General features: G+C 40.5%; 2 protein-coding genes and 1 non-coding gene across 6 annotated transcripts in view; 2 read left to right on the top strand and 1 right to left on the bottom strand.

Moving 5' to 3' along the window:
- Positions 1-18,230, bottom strand: part of PSPH (phosphoserine phosphatase) — a 49,897-nt gene extending 31,667 nt beyond the window's left edge. For 2 of the 4 annotated variants that reach the window (XM_027126264.1, XM_027126263.1), the window contains exons 1-2: positions 17,648-18,219; positions 9,805-9,919 (exon numbers count right to left, since the gene is read on the bottom strand). The gene's annotated coding sequence lies outside the window, so the exon portion shown is untranslated. Of the gene's footprint in view, positions 1-9,786; positions 9,920-17,647 lie in introns of all 4 variants that reach the window. The other 2 variants (XM_027126267.1, XM_027126265.1) reach the window with 2 other exon arrangements.
- A 118-nt stretch (positions 18,231-18,348) lies between these two features.
- CCT6A (chaperonin containing TCP1 subunit 6A) overlaps positions 18,349-22,182 on the top strand; it is a 10,100-nt gene continuing 6,266 nt past the window's right edge. The window contains exons 1-4 of the mRNA XM_027126253.1: positions 18,349-18,653; positions 19,101-19,164; positions 20,582-20,716; positions 21,577-21,750. Of these exons, the coding sequence (XP_026982054.1) occupies positions 18,517-18,653; positions 19,101-19,164; positions 20,582-20,716; positions 21,577-21,750 (510 nt within the window). The 5' untranslated portion in view covers positions 18,349-18,516. The remainder of the gene's footprint in view (positions 18,654-19,100; positions 19,165-20,581; positions 20,717-21,576; positions 21,751-22,182) is intronic.
- LOC113630825 (small nucleolar RNA SNORA22) lies at positions 21,311-21,444 on the top strand. Its single transcript, XR_003437106.1, has one exon. It is a non-coding gene; the product is annotated as a small nucleolar RNA SNORA22 (small nucleolar RNA).

The following is a 22,182-nucleotide window of genomic DNA, read 5'->3' as shown; positions in this document are numbered from 1 at the left end:
AAAATATACAAGCAGCTCATGCAGCTCCATATCAAAAAAACAAACAGCCCAATCCAAAAATGGGCAGAAGACCTAAATAGACATTGCTCCAAAGAAGATATACAGATTGCCAACAAACACATGAAAGGATGCTCAACATCATTAATCATTAGAGAAATGCAAATCAAAACCACAATAAGGCCCAGGACCAGACGGCTTCACAGGCGAATTCTATCAAACATTTTTTTTTTTTTTTTTGCGGTACGCGGGCCTCTCACTGTTGTGGCCTCTCCCATTGCAGAGCACAGGCTCCGGACACGCAGGCTCAGCGGCCATGGCTCACGGGACCAGCCACTCCGCGGCACGTGGGATCTTCCCCGACCGGGGCACGAACCCGTGTCCCCTGCATTAGCAGGCAGACTCTCAACCACTGCGCCACCAGGGAAGCCCTATCAAACATTTAGAGAAGAGCTAACACCTATCCTCCTCAAACTCTTCCAAAATATAGCAGAGGGAGGAACACTCCCAAACTCATTCTACGAGGCCAACATCACCTTGATACCAAAACCAGACAAGGATGTCACAAAGAAAGAAAACTACAGGCCAATATCACTGATGAACATATATGCAAAACTCCTCAACAAAATACTAGCAAACAGAATCCAACAGCACATTAAAAGGATCATACACCATGATCAAGTGGGGTTTATTCCAGGAATGCAAGGATTCTTCAATATACGCAAATCAATCAACGTGATACACCATATTAACAAATTGAAGGAGAAAAACCATATGATCATCTCAATAGATGCAGAGGAAGCTTTCGACATAATTCAACACCCATTTATGATAAAAACCCTGCAGAAAGTAGGCATAGAAGGAACTTTCCTCAACATAATAAAGGCCATATATGACAAACCCACAGCCAACATCGTCCTGAATGGTGAAAAACTGAAAGCATTTCCACTAAGATCAGGAACAAGACAAGGTTGCCCACTCTCACCACTCTTATTCAACATAGTTTTGGAAGTTTTAGCCACAGCAATCAGAGAAGAAAAGGAAATAAAAGGAATCCAAATCGGAAAAGAAGAAGGAAAGCTGTCACTGTTTGCAGATGACATGATACTATACATAGAGAATCCTAAAAATGCCACCAGAAAACTACTGGAGCTAATCAATGAATTTGGTAAAGTAGCAGGATTAATGCACAGAAATCTCTGGCATTCCTATACACTAATGATGAAAAATCTGAAAGTGAAATCAAGAAAACACTCCCATTTAGCATTGCAACAAAAAGAATAAAATATCTAGGAACAAACCTACCTAAGGAGACAAAAGACCTGTATGCAGAAAATTATAAGACACTGATGAAAGAAATTAAAGATGAGACAAATAGATGGAGAGATATACCATGTTCTTGGATTGGAAGAATCAACACTGTGAAAATGACTCTACTACCCAAAGCAATCTACAGATTCAATGCAATCCCTATCAAACTACCACTGGCATTTTTCACAGAACTAGAACAAAAAAATTTCACAATTTGTATGGAAACACAAAAGACCCTGAATAGCCAAAGCAATCTTGAGAACGAAAAATGGAGCTGGAGGAATCAGACTCCCTGACTTCAGACTATACTACAAAGCTACAGTAATCAAGACAGTATGGTACTGGCACCAAAACAGAAATATAGATCAATGGAACAGGATAGAAAGCCCAGAGATAAACCCACACACAAATGGTCACCTTATCTTTGATAAAGGAGGCAGGAATGTACAGTGGAGAAAGGACAGCCTCTTCAATAAGTGGTGCTGGGAAAACTGGACAGCTACATGTAAAAGTATGAGATTAGATCACTCCCTAACACCATACACAAAAATAAGCTCAAAATGGATTAAAGACCTAAATGTAAGGCCAGAAACTGTAAAACTCTTAGAGGAAAACATAGGCAGAACACTCTATGACATAAATCACAGCAAGATCATTTTTGACCCACCTCCTAGAGAAATGGAAATAAAAACAAAAATAAACAAATGGGACCTAATGAAACTTAAAAGCTTTTGCACAGCAAAGGAAACCATAAACAAGACCAAAAGACAACCCTCAGAATGGGAGAAAATATTTGCAAATGAAGCAACTGACAAAGGATTAATCTCCAAAATTTATTAGCAGCTCATGCAGCTCAATAATAAAAAACAAAACAACCCAATCCAAAAATGGGCAGAAGACCTATGTAGACATTTCTCCAAAGAAGATATACAGACTGCCAACAAACACATGAAAGAATGCTCAACATCATTAATCATTAGAGAAGTGCAAATCAAAACTACAATGAGATATCATCTCACACGTCAGAATGGCCATCATCAAAAAATCTACAAACAATAAATGCTGGAGAGGGTGTGGAGAAAAGGGAACACTCTTGCACTGCTGGTAGGAATGCAAATTGGTACAGCCACTATGGAGAACAGTATGGAGGTTCCTTAAAAAACTACAAATAGAACTAACATATGACCCAGCAATCCCACTGCTGGGCATATACCCTGAGAAAACCATAATTCAAAAAGAGTCATGTACCAAAATGTTCATTGCAGCTCTATTTACAATAGCCCAGAGATGGAAACAACCTAAGTGTCCATCATCGGATGAATGGATAAAGAAGATGTGGCACATGTATACAATGGAATATTACTCAGCCGTAAAAAGAAACAAAATTGAACTATTTGTAATGAGGTGGATAAACCTGGAGTCTGCCATACAGAGTGAAGTAAGTCAGAAAGAGAAAGACAAATACCGTATGCTAACACATATATATGGAATTTAAGAAAAATAAATGTCATGAAGAACCTAGGGGTAAGACAGGAATAAAGACAGAGACCTACTAGAGAATGGACTTGAGGATATGGGGAGGGGGAAGGGTAAGCTGTGACAAAGCGAGAGAGTGGCATGGACATATATAACTACCAAATGTAAAATAGATAGCTAGTGGGAAGCAGCCGCATAGCACAGGGAGATCAGCTTGGTGCTTTGTGACCACCTAGAGGGGTGGGATAGGGAGAGTGGGAGGGAGGGAGACCCAAGAGGGAAGAGATAGGGGGACATACGTATATATATAACTGATTCACTTTGTAATAAAGCAGAAACTAACACACCATTGTAAAGCAATTGTACTCCAATAAACATGTAAAAAAAAAAAAAAAAAAAAACCACAAAAAGGCATCACCTCACACCAGTCAGAATGGCCATCATCAAAAAATCTACAAACAACAAATGCTGGAGAGGGTGTGGAGAAAAGGGAACCCTCTTGCACTGTCAGTGGGAATGTAAATTGATACAGCCACTATGGAGAACAGTATGGAGGTTCCTTAAAAAACTACAAATAGAACTAACATATGACCCAGCAATCCCACCACTGGGCATATACCCTTAGAAAAGCATAATTCAAAAAGAGTCATGTACCACAATGTTCACTGCAGCTCTGTTTACAATAGCCAGGACATGGAAGCAACCTAAGTATCCATCAACAGATGAATGGATAAAGAAGATGTGGCACAAATATACAATGGAATATTACTCAGCCATAAAAAGAAACGAAATTGAGTTATTTGTAGTGAGGTGGATGGACCTAGAGACTGTCATACAGAGTGAAGTAAGTCAGAAAGAGAAAAACAAATACCGTATGCTAACACATATATATGGAATCTAAAAAAAAAAAGTGGTTCTGAAGAACCTAGGGACAGGACAGGAATAAAGATGCAGATGTAGAGAATGGACTTGAGGACACGGAGAGGGGGAAGGTAAGCTGGAACGAAGTGAGAGAGTGGCATGCACATATATACACTACCAAATGTAAAACAGATAGCTAGTGGGAAGCAGCCACGTAGCACAGGGAGATCAGCTCAGTGCTTTGTGTCCACCTAGAGGGGTGGGATAGGGAGGGTGGGAGGGAGATGCAAGAGGGAGGAGATATGGGGATATATGTACATGTATACCTGATTCATTTTGTTATACAACAGAAACTAACACACCACTGTAAAGTAATTATACTCCAATAAAGATGTTAAAAAAAAAAGAATGATCAAAATAGAAAATTACCATTTGGCAAACTGTCAGGTCTGAGAGTTAATTTTATCCTACTTACAAACTAATAAGTTAGCCTGATACCACTTCATAGATGGTGGCCAAAAACAGACTCCTGGATCAAAGACAAAGGACTTTATCACTTACAGCATAGCAAACAGCATAAGCACTATTTTATTTCCATCAGTTCTCCTTGTTCTCGAGTTCCATGGGGGCAACATAATACAGCAACATAATACAGCCCTCATGAAAAGGATTAGTGCTCTTATAAAAGAGAGACCACAGAGACCCCCAGCCCCTTCCACTATATGAAGACACAGAAAAAAAGGCACTGGCTGTGAACCAGGAAGAAGACCCTCACCTGACCAGGCCTGCACCTTGATCTTGCACTTTCCTGCCTCCAGAACAGGAGTATGGCAAGGATGCCCACTTTCACCACTTCTGTTCAACATAGTACTGAAAGTTCTAGCCAGAACAATTAGGCAGGAAAAGAAATAAAAGGCATCCAGATTGGAAAGGAAGAAGTAAAATTACCTCTGTTTGCAGATGATATGATCTCATATGTAGAAAACCCTAAAGACTCCATAAAAAAGCTTTAGAACTAATAAATGAATTTGGCAAAGTAGCAGATTAAAAAGTTAACACGAGGGCTTCTCTGGTGGCGCAGTGGTTGAGAGTCTGCCTGCCAATGCAGGGGATATGGGTTCGTGCCCCGGTCCGGGAAGATCCCACATGCCGCGGAGCGGCTGGGCCTGAGAGCCATGGCCGCTGAGCCTGCGCGTCCGGAGCCTGTGCTCCGCAACAGGAGAGGCCACAACAGTGAGAGGCCCACATACCGCAAAAAAAAAAAAAAAAAAAAAAAAGTTAACACGAAAAAATCAGTTGCATTTCTATACACCAATAATAAACAATCTGACAAGAAATTTAAAATAATTCCATTTACAATAGCACCAAAAAACTTAGGAATTAATTTAACCAAGGAGGTGAGAGACTCATACAATGAAAAGTACAAAATATTGCTAAAGGAAATTAAAAAGGATATAAATAAATGGAACACATCCCATATTCATGGATTAGAAGACTTAATATTGTTAAAATGGCAATACTACCCAAAGCAATCTGTAGATTCAATGCAATCTCTAACAAAATTCCAATGATATTTTTTGCAGAAATAGAAAAACCTATCCTAAAATTCATATGTAGTCTCAAGGGACCCTGTATATGTCCTAAAACAACCTTGAAGAAGAACAAAACTGGAAGACTCACACTTCCTAATTTCAAAACTTACTACAAATCTATGGTAATCAAAACAGTATGAAAAACAAACAAAAAAACAGTATGGTATTGGCATAAAGACAGACATATTGACCAATGGAATAGAATAGGGAGCTCAGAAATAAACATGTATGGTTAAATGATTTTTGACAAGGGTGCCAAGACCATTCAATGGGGGGAACAATCTTTCCAACATATAGTGCTGGGAAAACTGGATATTCACATGAAAAAGAATGAAGCTGGACCCTGACCTAACATCTTATACAAATATTAATTCAAAATAGGTCAAGGACCTATATGTAAGACCTAAAACAATAAAACTCTTAGAATAAAAAGGACAAAAGCTGCAAAACATTTGATTTGGCAATGATTTCTTGGATATGACACCAACGGCACACATAACAAAATAAAAAACAGACAAATTGGATTTCGTGAAAATTTTAAAATGTTGTTCATCAAGAAACAGTATCCACAGAGTAAAAAGGTAACCCACAGAATGAGAGAAAATATTTTCAAATCATATATCTGATAAGGGATTAATATTCAGAATATACAGAGAACTCCTAAAACTCAACAACAAAAAAACCCAATTCAAAAACGGTCAAAGGACTTGAATAGATATTTCTCCAAAGAAGATATACAAATAGCAAATAAGCACATGAAAGGAGTTCAACATCACTAATCCTAAGGGAAATGCAAATCAAAATTACAATGAGATACCCACCTCATACCCATTAGGATGGCTACTATCAGAAAACAACAACTGTTGATGAGGATGTTGAGAAATTAGAACACTTGTGCACTGTTGGTGGGGATGTAAAATGGCACAGCTACTGTGGAAAACAGTATGATGGGTCCTCAAAAAATTAAAATTGGAATTACTATATGACCCAGAAATTCCACTTCTGGGTATATACCCAAAAGAATTGAAAGTAGGGTCTCGAAGAGATATTTGTACACCCGTTTCACGGCAGCATTATTCACAATAGCTAAAACATGGAAACAGCCCAAGTATTCATCAATGGATGCATGGATAAGCATAATGTGGTATATACCATCAATGGAATGTTGTCCAGCGTTAAAAAGGAAGGAAATTCTGCAATATGCTATAACACGAATGAAACTTGAGGACGTCTGCTAAGTGGAATAATTCAGTCACAAAAAGACAAATACTGTATGATTTTTGTTATGTATATATATATATATCTTTACATATATAGGGATGTGTGTGTGTGTGTGTGTGTGTGTGTACAGGCATACCTTGGAGATACTGCAGACCACTCCAATAAAGTGACTATCACAACAAAGCAAGTCACACAAATGTTTTGGCTTCCCAGTGCATATAAAAGTTATGTTTACACTGTAATGTAGTCTACTAAGTGTGTGATAGCATTATTTGTTAAAAAAAGAATACACACCTTAATCTAAAAATACTGCTAAAAACTGCTATCATTTGAGTCTTCAGTGAGTTGTAATCTTTTTGCTGGTGGAGCGTATTGCTGATATCTGATGACTGATCAGGTTGCTGAAGGCTGGGGTGGCTGTCACAATTTTTTAAAAATAAGGCAGTGATGAAGTTTGCTGCATCAATTGAGTATTCCCATCGTGAACGATTTCTCTGTAGCGGCAATGCTGTTTTATAGCATGTTACCCACAGTAGAACTTCTTTCAAAACTGGAAACAGTCCTCTTAAATCCTGCTGCTGCTTTATCAACTGAGTTTATGTAATATTCTAAATCCTTTGTTATTTTAACAATCTTCACAGCATCTTCACCATGCATAGGTTCCATTTCAAGAAACCACTTTCTTGGGAGTTCCCTGGTGGTCCAGTGGTTAAGACTCCCTGCTCTCAATGCAGGGGGCCCAAGTTTGATCCCTGGTCAGGAAACTAGATGCCACATGCCACAACTAAGAGCCCACATGCCACAACTAAGTGCCCACATGCCGTAACTAAAAAAAGAGCCCACATGACCCAGTGCAGCCAAAATAAATGAATAAATATTTTTTAAAAAGTAAAGAAGAAAAAAGAAACCATCTTCTTTCCTCAACCATAAGAAGCAACTCCTCATCCATTAAAGTTGTATCTGGAGGTTACAGCAATGCAGTCACATCTTCAGACTCCCACTTCTAATTCTAGCTCTCTTGTTTCCACCACGTTTGCAGTTACTTCCTCCACTGAAGTCTTGAACCCCTCAAAGTCATCCATGAGGGTTGAAATCAACTTCTTCCAAACTCCTATTAGTGTTGATGTTTTGACCTCTTCCCATAAAGTACAAATATTTTCTTAACGTTCTTAATAGCATCTAGAATGGTGAATCCTTTCCAGAAGGTTTTCTTCTCTTTTTTAAAAAAATATATATATTTATTTATTTATTTTTAGCTGTGTTGGGTCTTTGCTGCTGTGCATGGGCTTTCTCTAGTTGTGGCGAGAGAGGGCTACTCTTTGTTGCAGTGCGCGGGCTTCTTATTGCAGTGGCTTCTCTTGTTGCAGAGCACAGGCCCTAGGCACACGGGCTTCAGTAGTTTTGGCACATGGGCTCAGTAGTTGTGGCTCACAGGCTTTAAAGCACAGGCTCAGCACTTGTGGCACACAGGCTTAGTTGCTCCACAGCATGTGGGATCTTCTTGCACCAGGGCTTGAACCCATGTCCCCTGCAATGGCAGGTGGATTCTTAACCACTGCACCACCAGGGAAGTCCCCAGAAGATTTTCAATTGACTTTGCCCAAATCCATCAGAGGAATCACTGTCTATGGCAGCTATAGCCTTATGAAATGTATTTCTTAAGTCATAAGACTTGAAAGTCAAAATTTCTCCTTGTGCAGAATGGATGTTGTGTTAGCAGACATGAAAATGTTAATCTCATTGTACATTCCATCAGAGCTCTTGGGTGACCAGGTATATTGTCAGTGAGTAGTAATATTTGGAAAGGAATCTTTTTCTGAGCAGTAGGTCTCAGTGGGCTTTAATTACTGAATAAACTATATTATAAACAGATGTTCTATCATCCAGGCTTTGCTGTTCCATTTATAAACCGTAGGCAGAATAGATTTAGCATAATTCTTAAGGGTCCTAGGATTTTCAGAATGGTAAATGAGCACTAGTTTCAAATTAAAGTCACCAGCTGCATTAGCCCCTAACAAAAGAGTCTGCCTGTCCTTTGAAGCTTTGAAGCCAGGCATTGACTTCTCCTCTCTAGGTATAAGAGTCCTAGACAGCATCTTCTTCCAATATAAGGCTGTTTAATCTACATTGAAAATCTGTTATTTAGTGTAGCCAGCTTCATTAATTATCTTCACTAGATCTTCTGGATAATTTGCTGCAGCTTCTGCATCAGCACTTGTGGCTTCACCTTGCACTTTTACATTAGAGATGGCTTCTTTCCTTAGACCTCGTGAACCAACCTCAGCTAGCTTCAAACTTTTACTCTGCAGTTTCCTTACCTCTCTCAGCCTTCATAGAATTGAAGAGAGTTAGGGCCTTCCTGTGGACTAGGCTTTGATTTAAGGGAACGTTGTGGCTGGTTTAATCTTCTAACCAGGCCACTAAAACTTTCTCCATATCAGCAATAAGGCCATTTTGCTTTTTTATTTGTGTGTTCACTGGAGTAGCACTTGTAATTTCCTTCAAAAACTTTTCCTCTGCATTCACAACTTGGCTAACTGGCACAGGAGGCCTAGCTTTCAGCTTGTCTCAAACTTCGACATGCCTTCCTCACAAAGCTTAATTATTTCTAGCTTTTAACATGAGAGACATGCGACCCTTTCTTTCACTTGAACACTCAGAGGCCACTGTAGAATTATTAATTGGCCCTGTTTCAAAATTTTTGTGTCTCAGACACCAAGGGGGGAAAGTGGGGGGGGGGGGCGTTATGAATTGGGAGATTGGGAATGACATGTATACACTAATATGTATAAAATGGATAACTAATAAGAACCTGCTGTATAAAAAATAAATAAAATAAAATTCAAAAAAAATAAAATATGAAATATAAAAAAAAAAATTTGTGTGTCTCAGAAAATAAGGAGGCCCAAGGAGAGGGAGAGAGATGGGGAAATGGCTGGTAGATGGAGCAGTCAGAATGCCCACATTTATTAAGCTCACCATCTCATGTGGGCAGGTTTCATGGTGTCCCCAAATAATTACAACAGTAACATCAAAGATCACTGATCACAGGTCACCATAACAAAGATAATAATAATGAAAAAATTTGAAATATTGCAAGAATTAGTAAAATGTGACACAGAGACATGAAATAAGCAAATGGTGCTAGAAAAATGGTGCCAGTAGACTTTCCTCAATGCAGGGTTGTCACAAACCTTCAATTTGTAAAAAGCGGAATATTTGTGAAATGCAATAAAATGAAGTGCAATAAAACAAGGTATACCTGTACTATACACACACATACACACACACCACAGAGAGACAGAGAAAGAGAGAGAGAGAGAGGTACTTTAAGGGATTGGCTCACGTGACCGTGGAAGCTTGGTGAGTTCAAAATCTGCAGGATAGGGCAGCAGACTGGAGACCCAGGGAAGAGCTGCAGTTCAAGTCCAAAGGCAGTCAGCTGGCAGAACTCTGTGTTGCTAGGGGGAGGTAAGGTTTTTGTTCTATTAAGGTCTTCAACTGATTGAATGAGGCCCACACATGTTATATAGCATAATCTGCTTTACTCAAAGTCCACTGAGTTAAATGTTAATCGTATCCAAAACACACCTTCACAGAAACATCCAGAATAATGTCTGTCCATATATCTGTGTACTGTGGCCCAGTCAGGTTAACACATAACCATCACAAGTCCACCCCTTGTCTAGTTGGCACTCGTATGCATCTCCTCAAATTTAATAATCGAATAAAGACAGTAACGAGGTCGTAAGTTTGCCTAACATGATACAACTCTCCTGCATAGACAACTGAAAACACCCTAACCCTTTCCCCAGAAGAGAATGCAAAGTCCTTGGGTGATGTTTATTCTTCTTCCTGATACCCCATAACTTAAAAACTATGCTATAAAGTTAACAATAAATACTATGACATAAAGTCAATAATGTTACATGACTATGTTACCTGATAAAGGAATAAGACAGAGAAGAAAACAAAGATATTTGCTCGAGACACACGCACACGTATTAATAATAACATAAGGAAAAAATACTCGACAAATACAGTCCTCGTTTCTGTAACTGGTCGTGTGGTTGCTGATGGTATTTAGAACTACCTTCTTCTACTCCCATACAGTGTTCCTGTTGCCCTCAGCAAGCACTTCAGCAAGTCACAGTTCTTTATTTGTTGGAGTGGCCCAAATCTTCATGCCTGAAGGGTCCTGGGCCATTAATAATCCTGCCTGAATTGAGTTGTTATAGTTTTCCACTGACTTTAATCACAGGCATGGTAATACTAAGAGACACCTTGTGGGATCTCTTGTATCCCAGACTATCTGTGTTGTGGAGGAGTAGTCCAGTTTCCCTTTGTTTTTTTTGGTTTGTTTTGTTGTTGTTGTTGCTGTTTTTGTCTGCACCGTGCAGTTTGCAGCATCCCAGTTCCCTGACCAGGGATCGAACATGGGGCCCTGCAGTGAAAACGCTGAGTCTTAACCACTGGGTGCCAGGCAATTCCTCAATTTCCCTTTGGTAGTCAGGATCAATCACCCCAGTCAGCCCAGTAAAACTCTTCTTTCCCTGTTGACCCAGAGGCATGAGGAGCTCAAAGTGGCTGAGTGGCAGTATTAATTTCCAGTTCCATGGAATTATTATTGTGTCTCCTAGTAGAAGCATTTCTCCCTTTGGAACTAAGACCTGTAGGCTAGTAGAACATAAGGTCATGAGGACAGGTAGCGAAAATTTTACTAGTGGGTCACTAGGGGTGCCACTCTCATTTCTACTCCTAGATACCTGTGAATCCCGGCTGTGGGAGAAACAGCACTGTATATTGGACATTGATTCAGAGCATATAAGCCTCCTGGAGAACTTTTTCCCAGCCCTGCAAGGGACTGCCACCTAGCTAGCCCAATAACTGAGTCTTTGAAAAGCCATTCTGCCATTCTATCAAGCTGCTTCAGGAGGGTGGGGAACATGGTAACATCAGTGAATTCCATGAGCATGGGCCCATTGCTGCACTTCCTTTGCTATCAAATGAGTTCTTTGAATAGAAGCAATGCTGTGTGGAATACCATGATGGTGGATAAGGCATTCTCTAAGTCCACGGATGGTAGTTTTGGCAGAAGCATTGTATGCAGGGAAAGCAAATCCATATCCGGAGTGTCTATTCCAATAACAAAACGTTGCCCCTTCCATGACAGACGTATGGTGCAGTGTAATCAACCTACCACCACGTAGCTGGCTGATCACCCCAGAGAATGGTGTCATATCAGGGATTGAGTGTCATATCACTCAATTTGAGCACTCAGCGGTGGGGGTAGTCAAGTTAGCCTTGGTGAATGGAAGCCCATGTTGCTGATCCCATGCATAACCTCCATCCCTGCCCCCAGGGCCACTTTTTTCATAACTTCACTGGGCAATGACAGGGATGGCTAGGGAAGGAGGCCAACTGGTATCCACAGAATAAATTATTCTAGCCACTTACGAAAATCTTCCTCTGCTGAGGTCACCCTTTGGTGAGCATTCACATGGGACACAAATATCTTCATGTTGTTCACCCATTCAGAGAGGTCAATCCATGTATCTCTTTCCAAGACTTCCTTGTCACCAATTTTCTAATCATGTTTCTTCCAAGTCCATGACCATCCAGCCGAAGCACTGGCCATAGCCCATGAACTGGCATATAATCACTCATCAGGCCTTTTCTCTTTCTAAACAAAATGAAAAACCAGTTGCACTGCTTGAAGTTCTGCCCACTGGGAGGATTTCCTTTTACCATTATCCTTCAGGAATGTCCCAGAAAGGAGCTACAGTACTACAGCTGTCCACTTTTAGGTGGAGTCTGCATGTCCTGAAGAACCATCAGTAAACCAGGCCCAAGTTTTCTCATCCTCTGTCAACTGATCACAGGGAACTTCCTATGAGGCCATAGGTGCAGGCTGAGAGAGAGAAGATAAGATAGCATGAGTTGGGATCATGGATATTTAGGCCCCTTCTTCATGTAACTTACTTGTGCCTCCAGGGCCTACTGAGACTTTAGTCTAGTTACAGCTTCAGAAGCAAAAAGGGGTGAGTCCTGAAGAGAATCACCAGTATTTTGCAAGGCAACTGCCTCAGGGGAGGCCATTACAGTTTCACAGAGCAACGTAGCGTAAATCTCCACAGACAGGGTTAGAGAGGCTGCTTCTACTGGCAAAGAAGATTCAACAGTATGTAGGCACTCAATGTCCCCAGCTTCATCAGGGTATTCCCACACGTCCCACTCCATATTTCAGATCCCATTCCTTCCTCATAATGCCCTCACTTTTCAATTTGCATTGTAATTCAGCCACTCACATGATAAGATTTCAGCAATCTCAGCCCTGTGGCTATAGGAGCTAAAAGTCTCTTTCAGGATAGACATAGAAGATTTCAGGTGATTTATATATTGCTTAAGCTGGGAATTTGAATCCCTGATCTCATCCTTTTCTTCCCCGACTTTGTCCAGTGACATTAGAAGCAACCAGCCAACCTCATTATATGCATTAGTTTGTCAAACATGTTCGAAGGTATCATATATATGGTTACCCAGGTCCTTGCCCCTTGTGTTTGATTAGGAGCATCCAATTGGGATATTTTGCATATTTCTATTTTCATAACATGCCACGAACTATACCACTACTACTACTCTCTTTATTATTAGAAACAGAATCATTAGTCTTTAAATCTAATATTAGAGAGCCAATTCCAAAAACCCCAGAACCAATTCAGAAAATTCATCCTTAAGATTCTGCTCCTTTAGAAGCCTTATCAGCACCATAATCTGTATTAGTCAAGATTCTCCTGAGAAACAGAACCAACGGAATGTGTATCTAGATATCTAACTATACATATCAATCTAGATATATAGATATACAGCCTCACAGCGTATCTACTGTTAAAGTGAAGACATGTAGGGCATCATCCACGTTAAAATGAGAGATTGATTGATTTACTTTAAGGAACTGCCTCACATGATCATAGAGGGTTGGTAACCCAAAGGCTGTCTGCTAGCAGAATTTATTCTTGCTAGGGGGAGATATGTCTTTGCTCTATTCAGGCCTTCGGCTGATTGGAGGAGGCCCACCCGTTATTGTAGGATACTCTGCTTTACAATAGAGTAAATTTAATGTTTAAATTTTAAATCCACCAATTTAAATGTTAATCTTATCCAAAAAAAAAACACCTTCACAGAAATGTCCAGAGTAATGTTTGACCTAATATCTGGGCACCATGGCCCAGCCACATTGACACATAAAATTAACCATCACAAATGGTCACCTCTGAGCAATGAGATTATGAATTTATTTTAAATTTATTTGCTTCTGCTACTTTTTCTATAATGATTATGTATTATTTTTGTAATAAGAAAATCAAATATATTTTTTCAATAGTTAAGAAAAAGATTTGCTTTAGGAAGTCTTCTCTAAATAGCATGCACTGATATTATACATACCACAACAGGTCTTTAGTATATTGTATATATTATGTATGTTATTGTGTGTTTGTCTCTCTACACTGGGAAGTCTTTGAAGGGGCCTTCTCTTTTCATGTGTATATTTACTCCAAGCACAGTACTCGGCAACACAGTAGACACTCAGAGAATGAATGGCCAACAACAGAAGAAACATTACCTAAAATCAATATTGTTACCCCACCTCCCCATACAAAACCTGCCCCTTCTCTGGAATTTCCTTGACCTCTTCAGACTCCTAGACTAGAAATGGTAACTATGTAGCACATGTTTCGAAATTCAGTCAATTTTATATCAGAAATGCCTCTAGCCCCTGGCCTTTTGCTATCTCCACTTCCATTGCATAAATTTGAATATTCCACCTGTTAAAACATGTATTTTACTTAAAAAGTAATAAAAAAAGATTCTGAAAAACTAGATTAATTCTATTATTTATTTAAAAAGAAAAACAAACATGCAAAATAGCCAGAAATTTTCTGAAAAAAGATTGATGAAGAGGATCTGGCCCTACCAAATTTTGAAACATACTGTAAAACTATAGTAAATAAAACAATATGGTATTGAAACTTACAACAGTATGGAACTGAATATAGTCCAAAGTAGATCCAGATACATCTGGGAAATGTAGTATATGCTAATAATTATATTACACATTAATGGTGGAAAACATTAATTATTCTGGAAGAAAAATTAAATTGGATTCTGTGTTTTTCCCAAGCACCAATTCTCAGAAACCAACTATCTGATTCTCCACCACCAACTGGGCATCCAGCAACTCAATCCTGACACTATCTGGAGTTAGGGCAACCCCCACAGTTAAGGGTTCAGACCCACAGGACTGCCTCCACTCAGACACTAGTTGCAAGTCCCAGGTCCCTAAGCTACCCACACTTCTGTCCAACTTGGCTACAGATTCGGGGGTTCCCACAAAATCCCCTCCTTAGGGGAAACTGAAAATTTTTGAGACTGACCCACAACTCAGGAAATCACTTGACTTAGGTTTAGTAGCTTATTAGAAAGGATACAACTCAGGCACACCCAGATGGAAGAGGTGCACAGGACAAGGTACTGGGGGAGTAACGCAGAGCTAGCATGCCCTCTGGGTGTACCACCCTGCCAGGACATCAATGGGTTAATGTCACACTGATTGTTCAAGCATTTTTATAACCCATCTCCAGCCCCACTCCACTCTCCAGAGGTTGGAGGCACGGGGCTGAGACTTCCCATCCTCTAATCACATGTTTGGTCTTCCTAGTGACCAGCCCCCACCCTGAGGCTATCTAGGGTCCCTACCTTGACTCACCTCAATAGCACAGACTCAGGTATATTCTAAAGGGGACTGTAATGGATAACAAAAGACACTCCTATCTCTCAGAAAACAAATGGTTTAGTTCTGTTCCAGGAACCACAGACAAACACCAAATATATATTTTTATTATATCACAGATTATCTCATTCCTTACCAAAATAAAATAAATTCCAAATGACTCAAAGATTAAAATGAAACACAAAACCTTAAAAATACAAAAGAAAACATGGGAGAAATTTAAAAATATTTTTTTGGGTGTAAAGCTTGTTTTACACAGTATAGCACAAAATTCAAACACACATAAAAGAAAAAAGATACAACTGACTACCTGAAAAAAATATAACTGACTACCTGAAAAAAATTTTAACGTTTAATTGGAAAAAAAGGCATAAATACGAAATATAAATAACACTGGGACAAATTAATTGCAACACAGAAAACACAGAGAGCTCCTGCAAATCCATAAGAAACCAAATAGGAAAACAGAAGATGTAAATAGACAGTTCACAGAAAAAAACCTACAAACGAATCTTACATATAAGATGTATGCTCAGCCTCACCCTCAACAAACAAAACTATAAGGGAGTTCCCTGGTGGACCAGTTGTTAGGAATCCACGCTTTCACTGGTGGGGGAACTAAGATCCTGCAAGCTGCACGGTGCAGCCAAAAAAAACCCCCAAAACTTTCAGATACCATTTTTCACCTATAAAATTGGCAAAGGTAGAAACAAAATGTTCAACATTTTGAGGATATCCTTCCTGTCCTTTATATATATAAATATTTAATATATATATGTATTTTTTTGGCAGTGTCACGTGGGATCTTAGTTCCCCGATCAGGGATCGAACCCGTGCCCCCTGCAATGGAAGCGCAGTCTTCACCACTGGACCACAAGGGAAGTACCTTAAATATTTAATATTTTTATGAAATCATATGTGTATATACATGATTTCATAAAAATAAGACACTGGGTATACTTTGTATATTTCATATGTTCATGTATAGAATTCTGCATCCCGCTTTTATAGATACATAAATTGGGGGGGCTGCAAAAATGAAAACATTATAAATTTTTTTAATATAGTCAATGTTAGTATCTTTTTAAATTTTTATTTGGCTGCGCCGGGTCTTAGTTGAACACACAGGATCTTTTAGCTGCAGCACGTTGGATCTAGTTTCCTGACCAGGGATGGAACTCGGGCCCCCTGAACTGGGAGTGCGGAGCCTTAGCCACCGGACCACCAGGGAAGTCCCCAGTGTTAATATTTTGATGCATATCCTCTGTCCTTTTTTGTATAGATGCATGGGGAATGGTTTAAAAACTGAGAACATATTATACATGCTATTTAAAACATGATTTTCCCCCTTATTTATGTTATTAAAAATGTTTCATCACCTTCTGCATGGACTTTTCAACCCCTTTCTTTCTGATTGCCCTATCCTCAGTCTTCTCCCTTAGTTCATCCTCCATTCCACCTCCAGTGTTACCTTCATCACTAGTTCTTTGGGTGGATTCACCAAAGAATCCAGCTGGCAGGCTTAGGCCCAGACTTCTTAACTAGCAAACCAGGCCCTAACAGTCAGGACAAGCTACTTCACCAGATTTGTCTCTTGCAAATCTTATCCACCCACCTTCCGCTGGGCATGCCAGGCCCTTCCACTGTCGCTCTCTGTCTGATATCACTCCTAAGCCCTCTTCTCCTGCAAAGTATCTATGTATCATTCAAAACTTACCTCCTCCAAGAAGCCTTCCCTGATACTCTGAGTTAATACGTTTGTGCTCAGAGCACTGCATTCATCCCTTAAATAAAACATCCTATACTTTACTGTCATTTTTTTACAAGTTTATCTCCCTAACTAGGCTACCTACTTCTTGAGGATTAAGGATCTCCAGAACTAATCATGCATCTCCTTCTACTATGTAACTCAAACTTAGATGCTTTCGCGATTCTCAAATACACAAAACCACTTAAAAGCATTATATACCAAGGCAGTCGCTAGGAGAAGACTGGGAACAATCTAAATGTTAACCAGTAGGTGACTGGCTAATCAGGTCATTCTTACAAAGAATATCATGCAGCTGTTAATAAGGATGAGGAAGACGTATTTGTATTGATATGTAACAATCTCCAAGATACTTTAAGTGTAACACACCCAATAGTGCATATTATAAATTGCCATTTTGTGTGGGGGAAATTTCTTATATTTATATACGTATTTATTTAGAAATTCAGAGAGCATCTGGGGAATTCACACTATCTAAAGGAAACTTATGTAGCTAAAGGTACCTGCCAGGAGGAAGTTGAACTAGAGGAGGTAGGAAGACCTTTCACCATATACCCTTTGGCACCTTCTGAATTCTGAACAGTTTTAGTCATTACCTATAAAAATAAAATACAAAACATCAGTAAATACCTGGTATCTAGGCAGGGGGCGAGAACTGGATACGAGAAAACAGTTGTGGACATCTTTCAGAATAAAGGAGTCCTCTCAAAGGCCGGACACCACTGCTCAACAAAGTTTGAGTTTTCAAAATTGCCTTGAGGGCCTGAAGCCTCAGCACTGTGTCGTGTGCCCGAAGGGTGGACTGACTCTTGCTTTTCCTCAATTGCCATCGCACCAATCACGTAGCTTTCTAAAGGCTTCTAGCACTTTCCACCTCACATTATATCTCTTCGTCTTCCCTACGCCTAAAACACCTACGATACTGGTCGAGGGTCCTTATCAGATCCACTCTGTTACGCCCCCGCCCACAGCACCTAAAACACCGTCCAGCACACATTACACAGTCAAGAAAACTATTGACCGGGATGAAAGCAGCAAGGCGATAAAAAGGGCAAACGGCGCGAGTGGGGGAGGGAGGAGGCCCACCCTACACCCTGCAGCCGGAGACCTCCGGGAAAGAGCAGCCGCCTCTCCCCTCACGCCCTGACGCACGCGGCCAACAAGCCCGCTCCGCCTACGCCCTCTGGTCCGGGGTCAGCAAAACCGGGCGCTAGGGAGCGCACGGGGCACCCTGCGAGCCCTGGTTGCCAGGGGAAAACGCTCCTCCCGAGCTCAATGGCGCCGCGGCCAACGAGAGGGGCGGGGCTACGTGCGGCCGCGACCCAATGAGTGGCACCGGCCGACCCAAGGCCCAATGGCGGCGGCGCGCGGGCACGCTGGAGGCGGGCCCGGCGCGCCCGACTTTTCCAGAAGACCCGGATAGCGCCTCACAGCCACGCTGAACCGGCTCTGAGCTCTCCGGATACCGGGTTCCCTCATTTTCTTCTGCTGGGTCAGCTATGGCGGCCGTGAAGACCCTGAATCCCAAGGCTGAGGTGGCCCGAGCCCAGGCGGCGTTGGCGGTCAACATCAGCGCGGCCCGGGGGCTGCAGGACGTGCTGAGGACCAACTTGGGGCCTAAGGGCACCATGAAGATGTAAGGCGGGGCTGGCGGGGAGGGCTGGGCTGGCATCGCGCACCTCGCGCTGTCGCGGGCCTGCGCCGGGGACTGAGGCCTAGAGCCCGCCGCCTCCGGGCCTCTGCGCTCGCCGCGGCGGCCTTTCTTCCCCGCATTGTCCCGGGTCGGTCCTATTTCTGGCCCTGGCCGTTTCCTTTGGTGGTCGATGCCGCCTCCGCCGAGAACAAAGCTGCCCGCGTGCGCTACGCGGCCCTCGCCGCCCCGCGCGCTTGGGACCTAAGAGACCCTGAGGACTGTTTCCCAGACGGGAGGGGTGGGCATTGCACCATTCCTGTTACCGGAATTAGAGAACCAACCCCTGGCCCCAGCTCCTGAGGATCTGGGTAAAGCCCGATTTTTATGGGCCTCTTAATTTAGTCTCTATTGAAAAAGTCACACTGTGATTCATTTCTGCCCATTGAACAGGCTTGTTTCTGGTGCTGGAGACATCAAGCTCACTAAAGATGGAAATGTGCTGCTTCATGAAATGGTGAGAGGCTGCTAGACTAGGTCCAAAATGTCTTGGTTTTCCGTAGTACATTTGATTTGTAGGAAGACTTTTACTATTTTACAAAGTAGGAGAAAATCATATTTATCCTTCTCAACAGGTAGTTTTCCAGACAACAGAAGAAGTAGAAAAAATGTAATCAGTACTGTTGTTGACAGTAGGATACAGTGAGAGCCCTGGAATCTAATAAACTTCCTTTTGAATCCCCTGCCCTTGCCATTTAAAGCCTTCGTTAAAGGGTTTTAATTACTAAAATTCTAATAAAAACTGAGAGCAATTGACAATCAGGGAAGCAAAATGTGACAGGATGGTTATACTTTTTCAAACAACATTTCTTTTGTTATATCACACTTCTCCACCACCAACTGGAGGAGAAATAAAACTACCATTTTTAAAGTCCCAGTGACTAAGAATCTGAGGTTAACTGAGAAGAGCAGTCATTTTACTCATCCCTAAGTTTCCAAAACCTAACAGTTCAAATCCTAGAAAAGGAAATGACTTGCCTATGTTTTGAGTTTAGAGTAAAATTTAGAGTTTTGATAATAGCATATCATGCCTTCAACATTCCAGGTGTTTGTAAATATCTTCAGTAAGGAATAGCTAACCTAGAAGGTGTAGTTTTTGTTCCGTGGCTTAAGTGCTGGCCTGTGCTAGCAGAAAACAGTAGGAGCCATAGTTAGTTTAAACTTGATGTCAGAAAAGCCGTCTCTACATGACTTTTAAATTTTCCCTAATTGAATGATAGTCTGCTTAGATTCTTAAAACTGTGAGTGTCCCCAAAGACATAAAAGACTGGACAACTGTACAGGATTAAAGGAGTATAAGAAGACAAAAGCAGTGCAGGAGCCATGTTGGAGCCTTTGTAATTAAGAATCTGTGGGTGACAAACAATGAATATTCTGTTTTTCCAAAACCTTTCCAGAGTTACTTAGCATCCACTGATGATCTTTGCTAAAGAGGCTAAGTTTTTCTTTTCTTTTCTTTTTTCATTTTAATTATTTGTTCAGTGCCAAGTAAACTGGGCAGCCAGGCTTTCATTTAAAAGGCACTTGGTTTATTCTCACAAGAATCTTAAAATTGTCATAAAGAGGCATGCATGGAACATGGATTTGAAATTATTGTTCTTGTTAGTTCTATCCCCTTGAGTTAACCTTAACTGGGTCTCACATTTCCTCATTAGTAAAGTGGAGATAATCTAAGAAGGAAACAAATTTATATAGGAAGGTGTTTCTGTCATCATAAACTGATAGCTAATGATGAGTTTTTAATCAGAGTAATATGTAGCTGTACACTTGGGCATTTTGTGCAGATAGATTAGCCTTTCACACATTTTAAGGAATATTTGGGCTGTTTTCATTTTTAAGTTGTTCCACGAATTTTTTTCTTTCTCTACCTGCAGCAAATTCAACACCCAACAGCCTCCTTAATAGCCAAAGTAGCAACAGCCCAGGATGACATAACTGGTGATGGTACCACTTCCAATGTCCTAATTATTGGAGAGCTCCTGAAGCAGGCGGATCTCTACATTTCTGAAGTATACATGATTCTCGTGTTTCTGTGATATTTTATTGTATATAGGAAATAATCTTACTTTTACTTATAAAAACTGATGTGCTAGTGGTAACTGAGGCCATATAATAGAATGTAAAGAGCATGGGGTTAAATATGGGAACAAGGGTCTGTATCCTACTGTGACACAAATTTACTATGATCCTGGATGAGTTGAAGAATCTTCCTTGGCCTGAAATGTGTTTTTTATCAAGTTGCATTGCATATACAGTTTTTATATGCCTATAACAGATTAATAATTGTGATGTAGAAATGGAATATTCAGGATTAGGCATATTTTTAAGGAAAAAGCTAACAAAAACCTTGAATTTAAATAAGAATACTACAACTTTTTTAGCCCTCAGTAGTTCCAAGGTTAAAGCAAACCTCAGTGAGTACTAATCTGATGTTAGGAAGAATTCCTGGGAAGAGAGAGAAAGCAGACTCTTAGTCTCCCTGTTTATTTTATTAGTAAATGGTGTGAATTAATTTCATATCACCTATAGGAAAGATATAATGGTCCTATTGACTGCCAGTTGTTATGACACAGTATTGAGTTTTGGGTGTTATCCCTTGTGGTTTGCACAGTGAACACCCAAGTGTGCTTTATAGTTCCCTTGGCTTTGACTCTGTGCTAGAGCAATGTCTGTTCTTTTCCTCTGCATTGAAAGGACTATTTATCCTTTTAAATGTATTCAGAAAGTCAGCACATTATATTAATTGTGTTTAAGGGTATGAATGATCCAGAATATCCCTTCATAAATTTGCTTTATCGTGAGCTATAGTTGCATCTAACTGAAGGTCTCTGTTGTTAGTGGCGGTTTTGTAATTGTGCGTTTATTATAGGGTCTTCATCCCAGAATAATTACGGAAGGATTTGAAGCTGCAAAGGAAAAGGCACTTCAGTTTTTGGAACAAGTCAAAGTAAGCAAAGAGATGGACAGAGAAACACTTATAGATGTGGCCAGAACATCTCTACGTACTAAAGTTCATGCTGAACTTGCTGATGTCTTAACAGAGGTATGTGTTAAATTTGATATGTGTCTGGTACATTACATCTATACTGAAAACCCCTGGCAACTGGAAACATCAGTATTCTTACTAATTCCAGTTATAGAGTGCCATCTGAAGTCTTCACAGTACCATCCTGTGTGGAGTAAGTAGGTTCATTTTTGTGGCAGTGATAACCTGATCTGTGGCCCTAAAAATAGAAAAAATAAGTAAAGTGAGAAAATCGTAATAGCATACCTGGCCAGGTTATGAAGGTATAATCAGAGCTTTCAGTAAAAGAGGTTTCTAAAATGGAGATTTCCTTATTAAAAAGCCACTAGTAGTAGAGATGTCAGTGATTCTTTAGGTAATTACACATTGAGGTTTCAGAAATGTAGATGACTTCAGCCCTTTACAAATAATGCATTCTATTAGCGTGTAAAAAAAAGACTTGGGGGGCTT

The sequence above is a fragment of the Aethalodelphis obliquidens genome, unplaced genomic scaffold (genome assembly GCF_003676395.1).
Source record: "Aethalodelphis obliquidens isolate GAN/ISIS:26980383/991018 unplaced genomic scaffold, ASM367639v1 scaffold30, whole genome shotgun sequence".
NCBI lineage: Eukaryota > Metazoa > Chordata > Mammalia > Artiodactyla > Delphinidae > Aethalodelphis > Aethalodelphis obliquidens.
The sequence above is the reverse complement of the archived record's forward strand: the minus strand, read 5'-3'. Positions and strand labels throughout refer to the sequence as shown.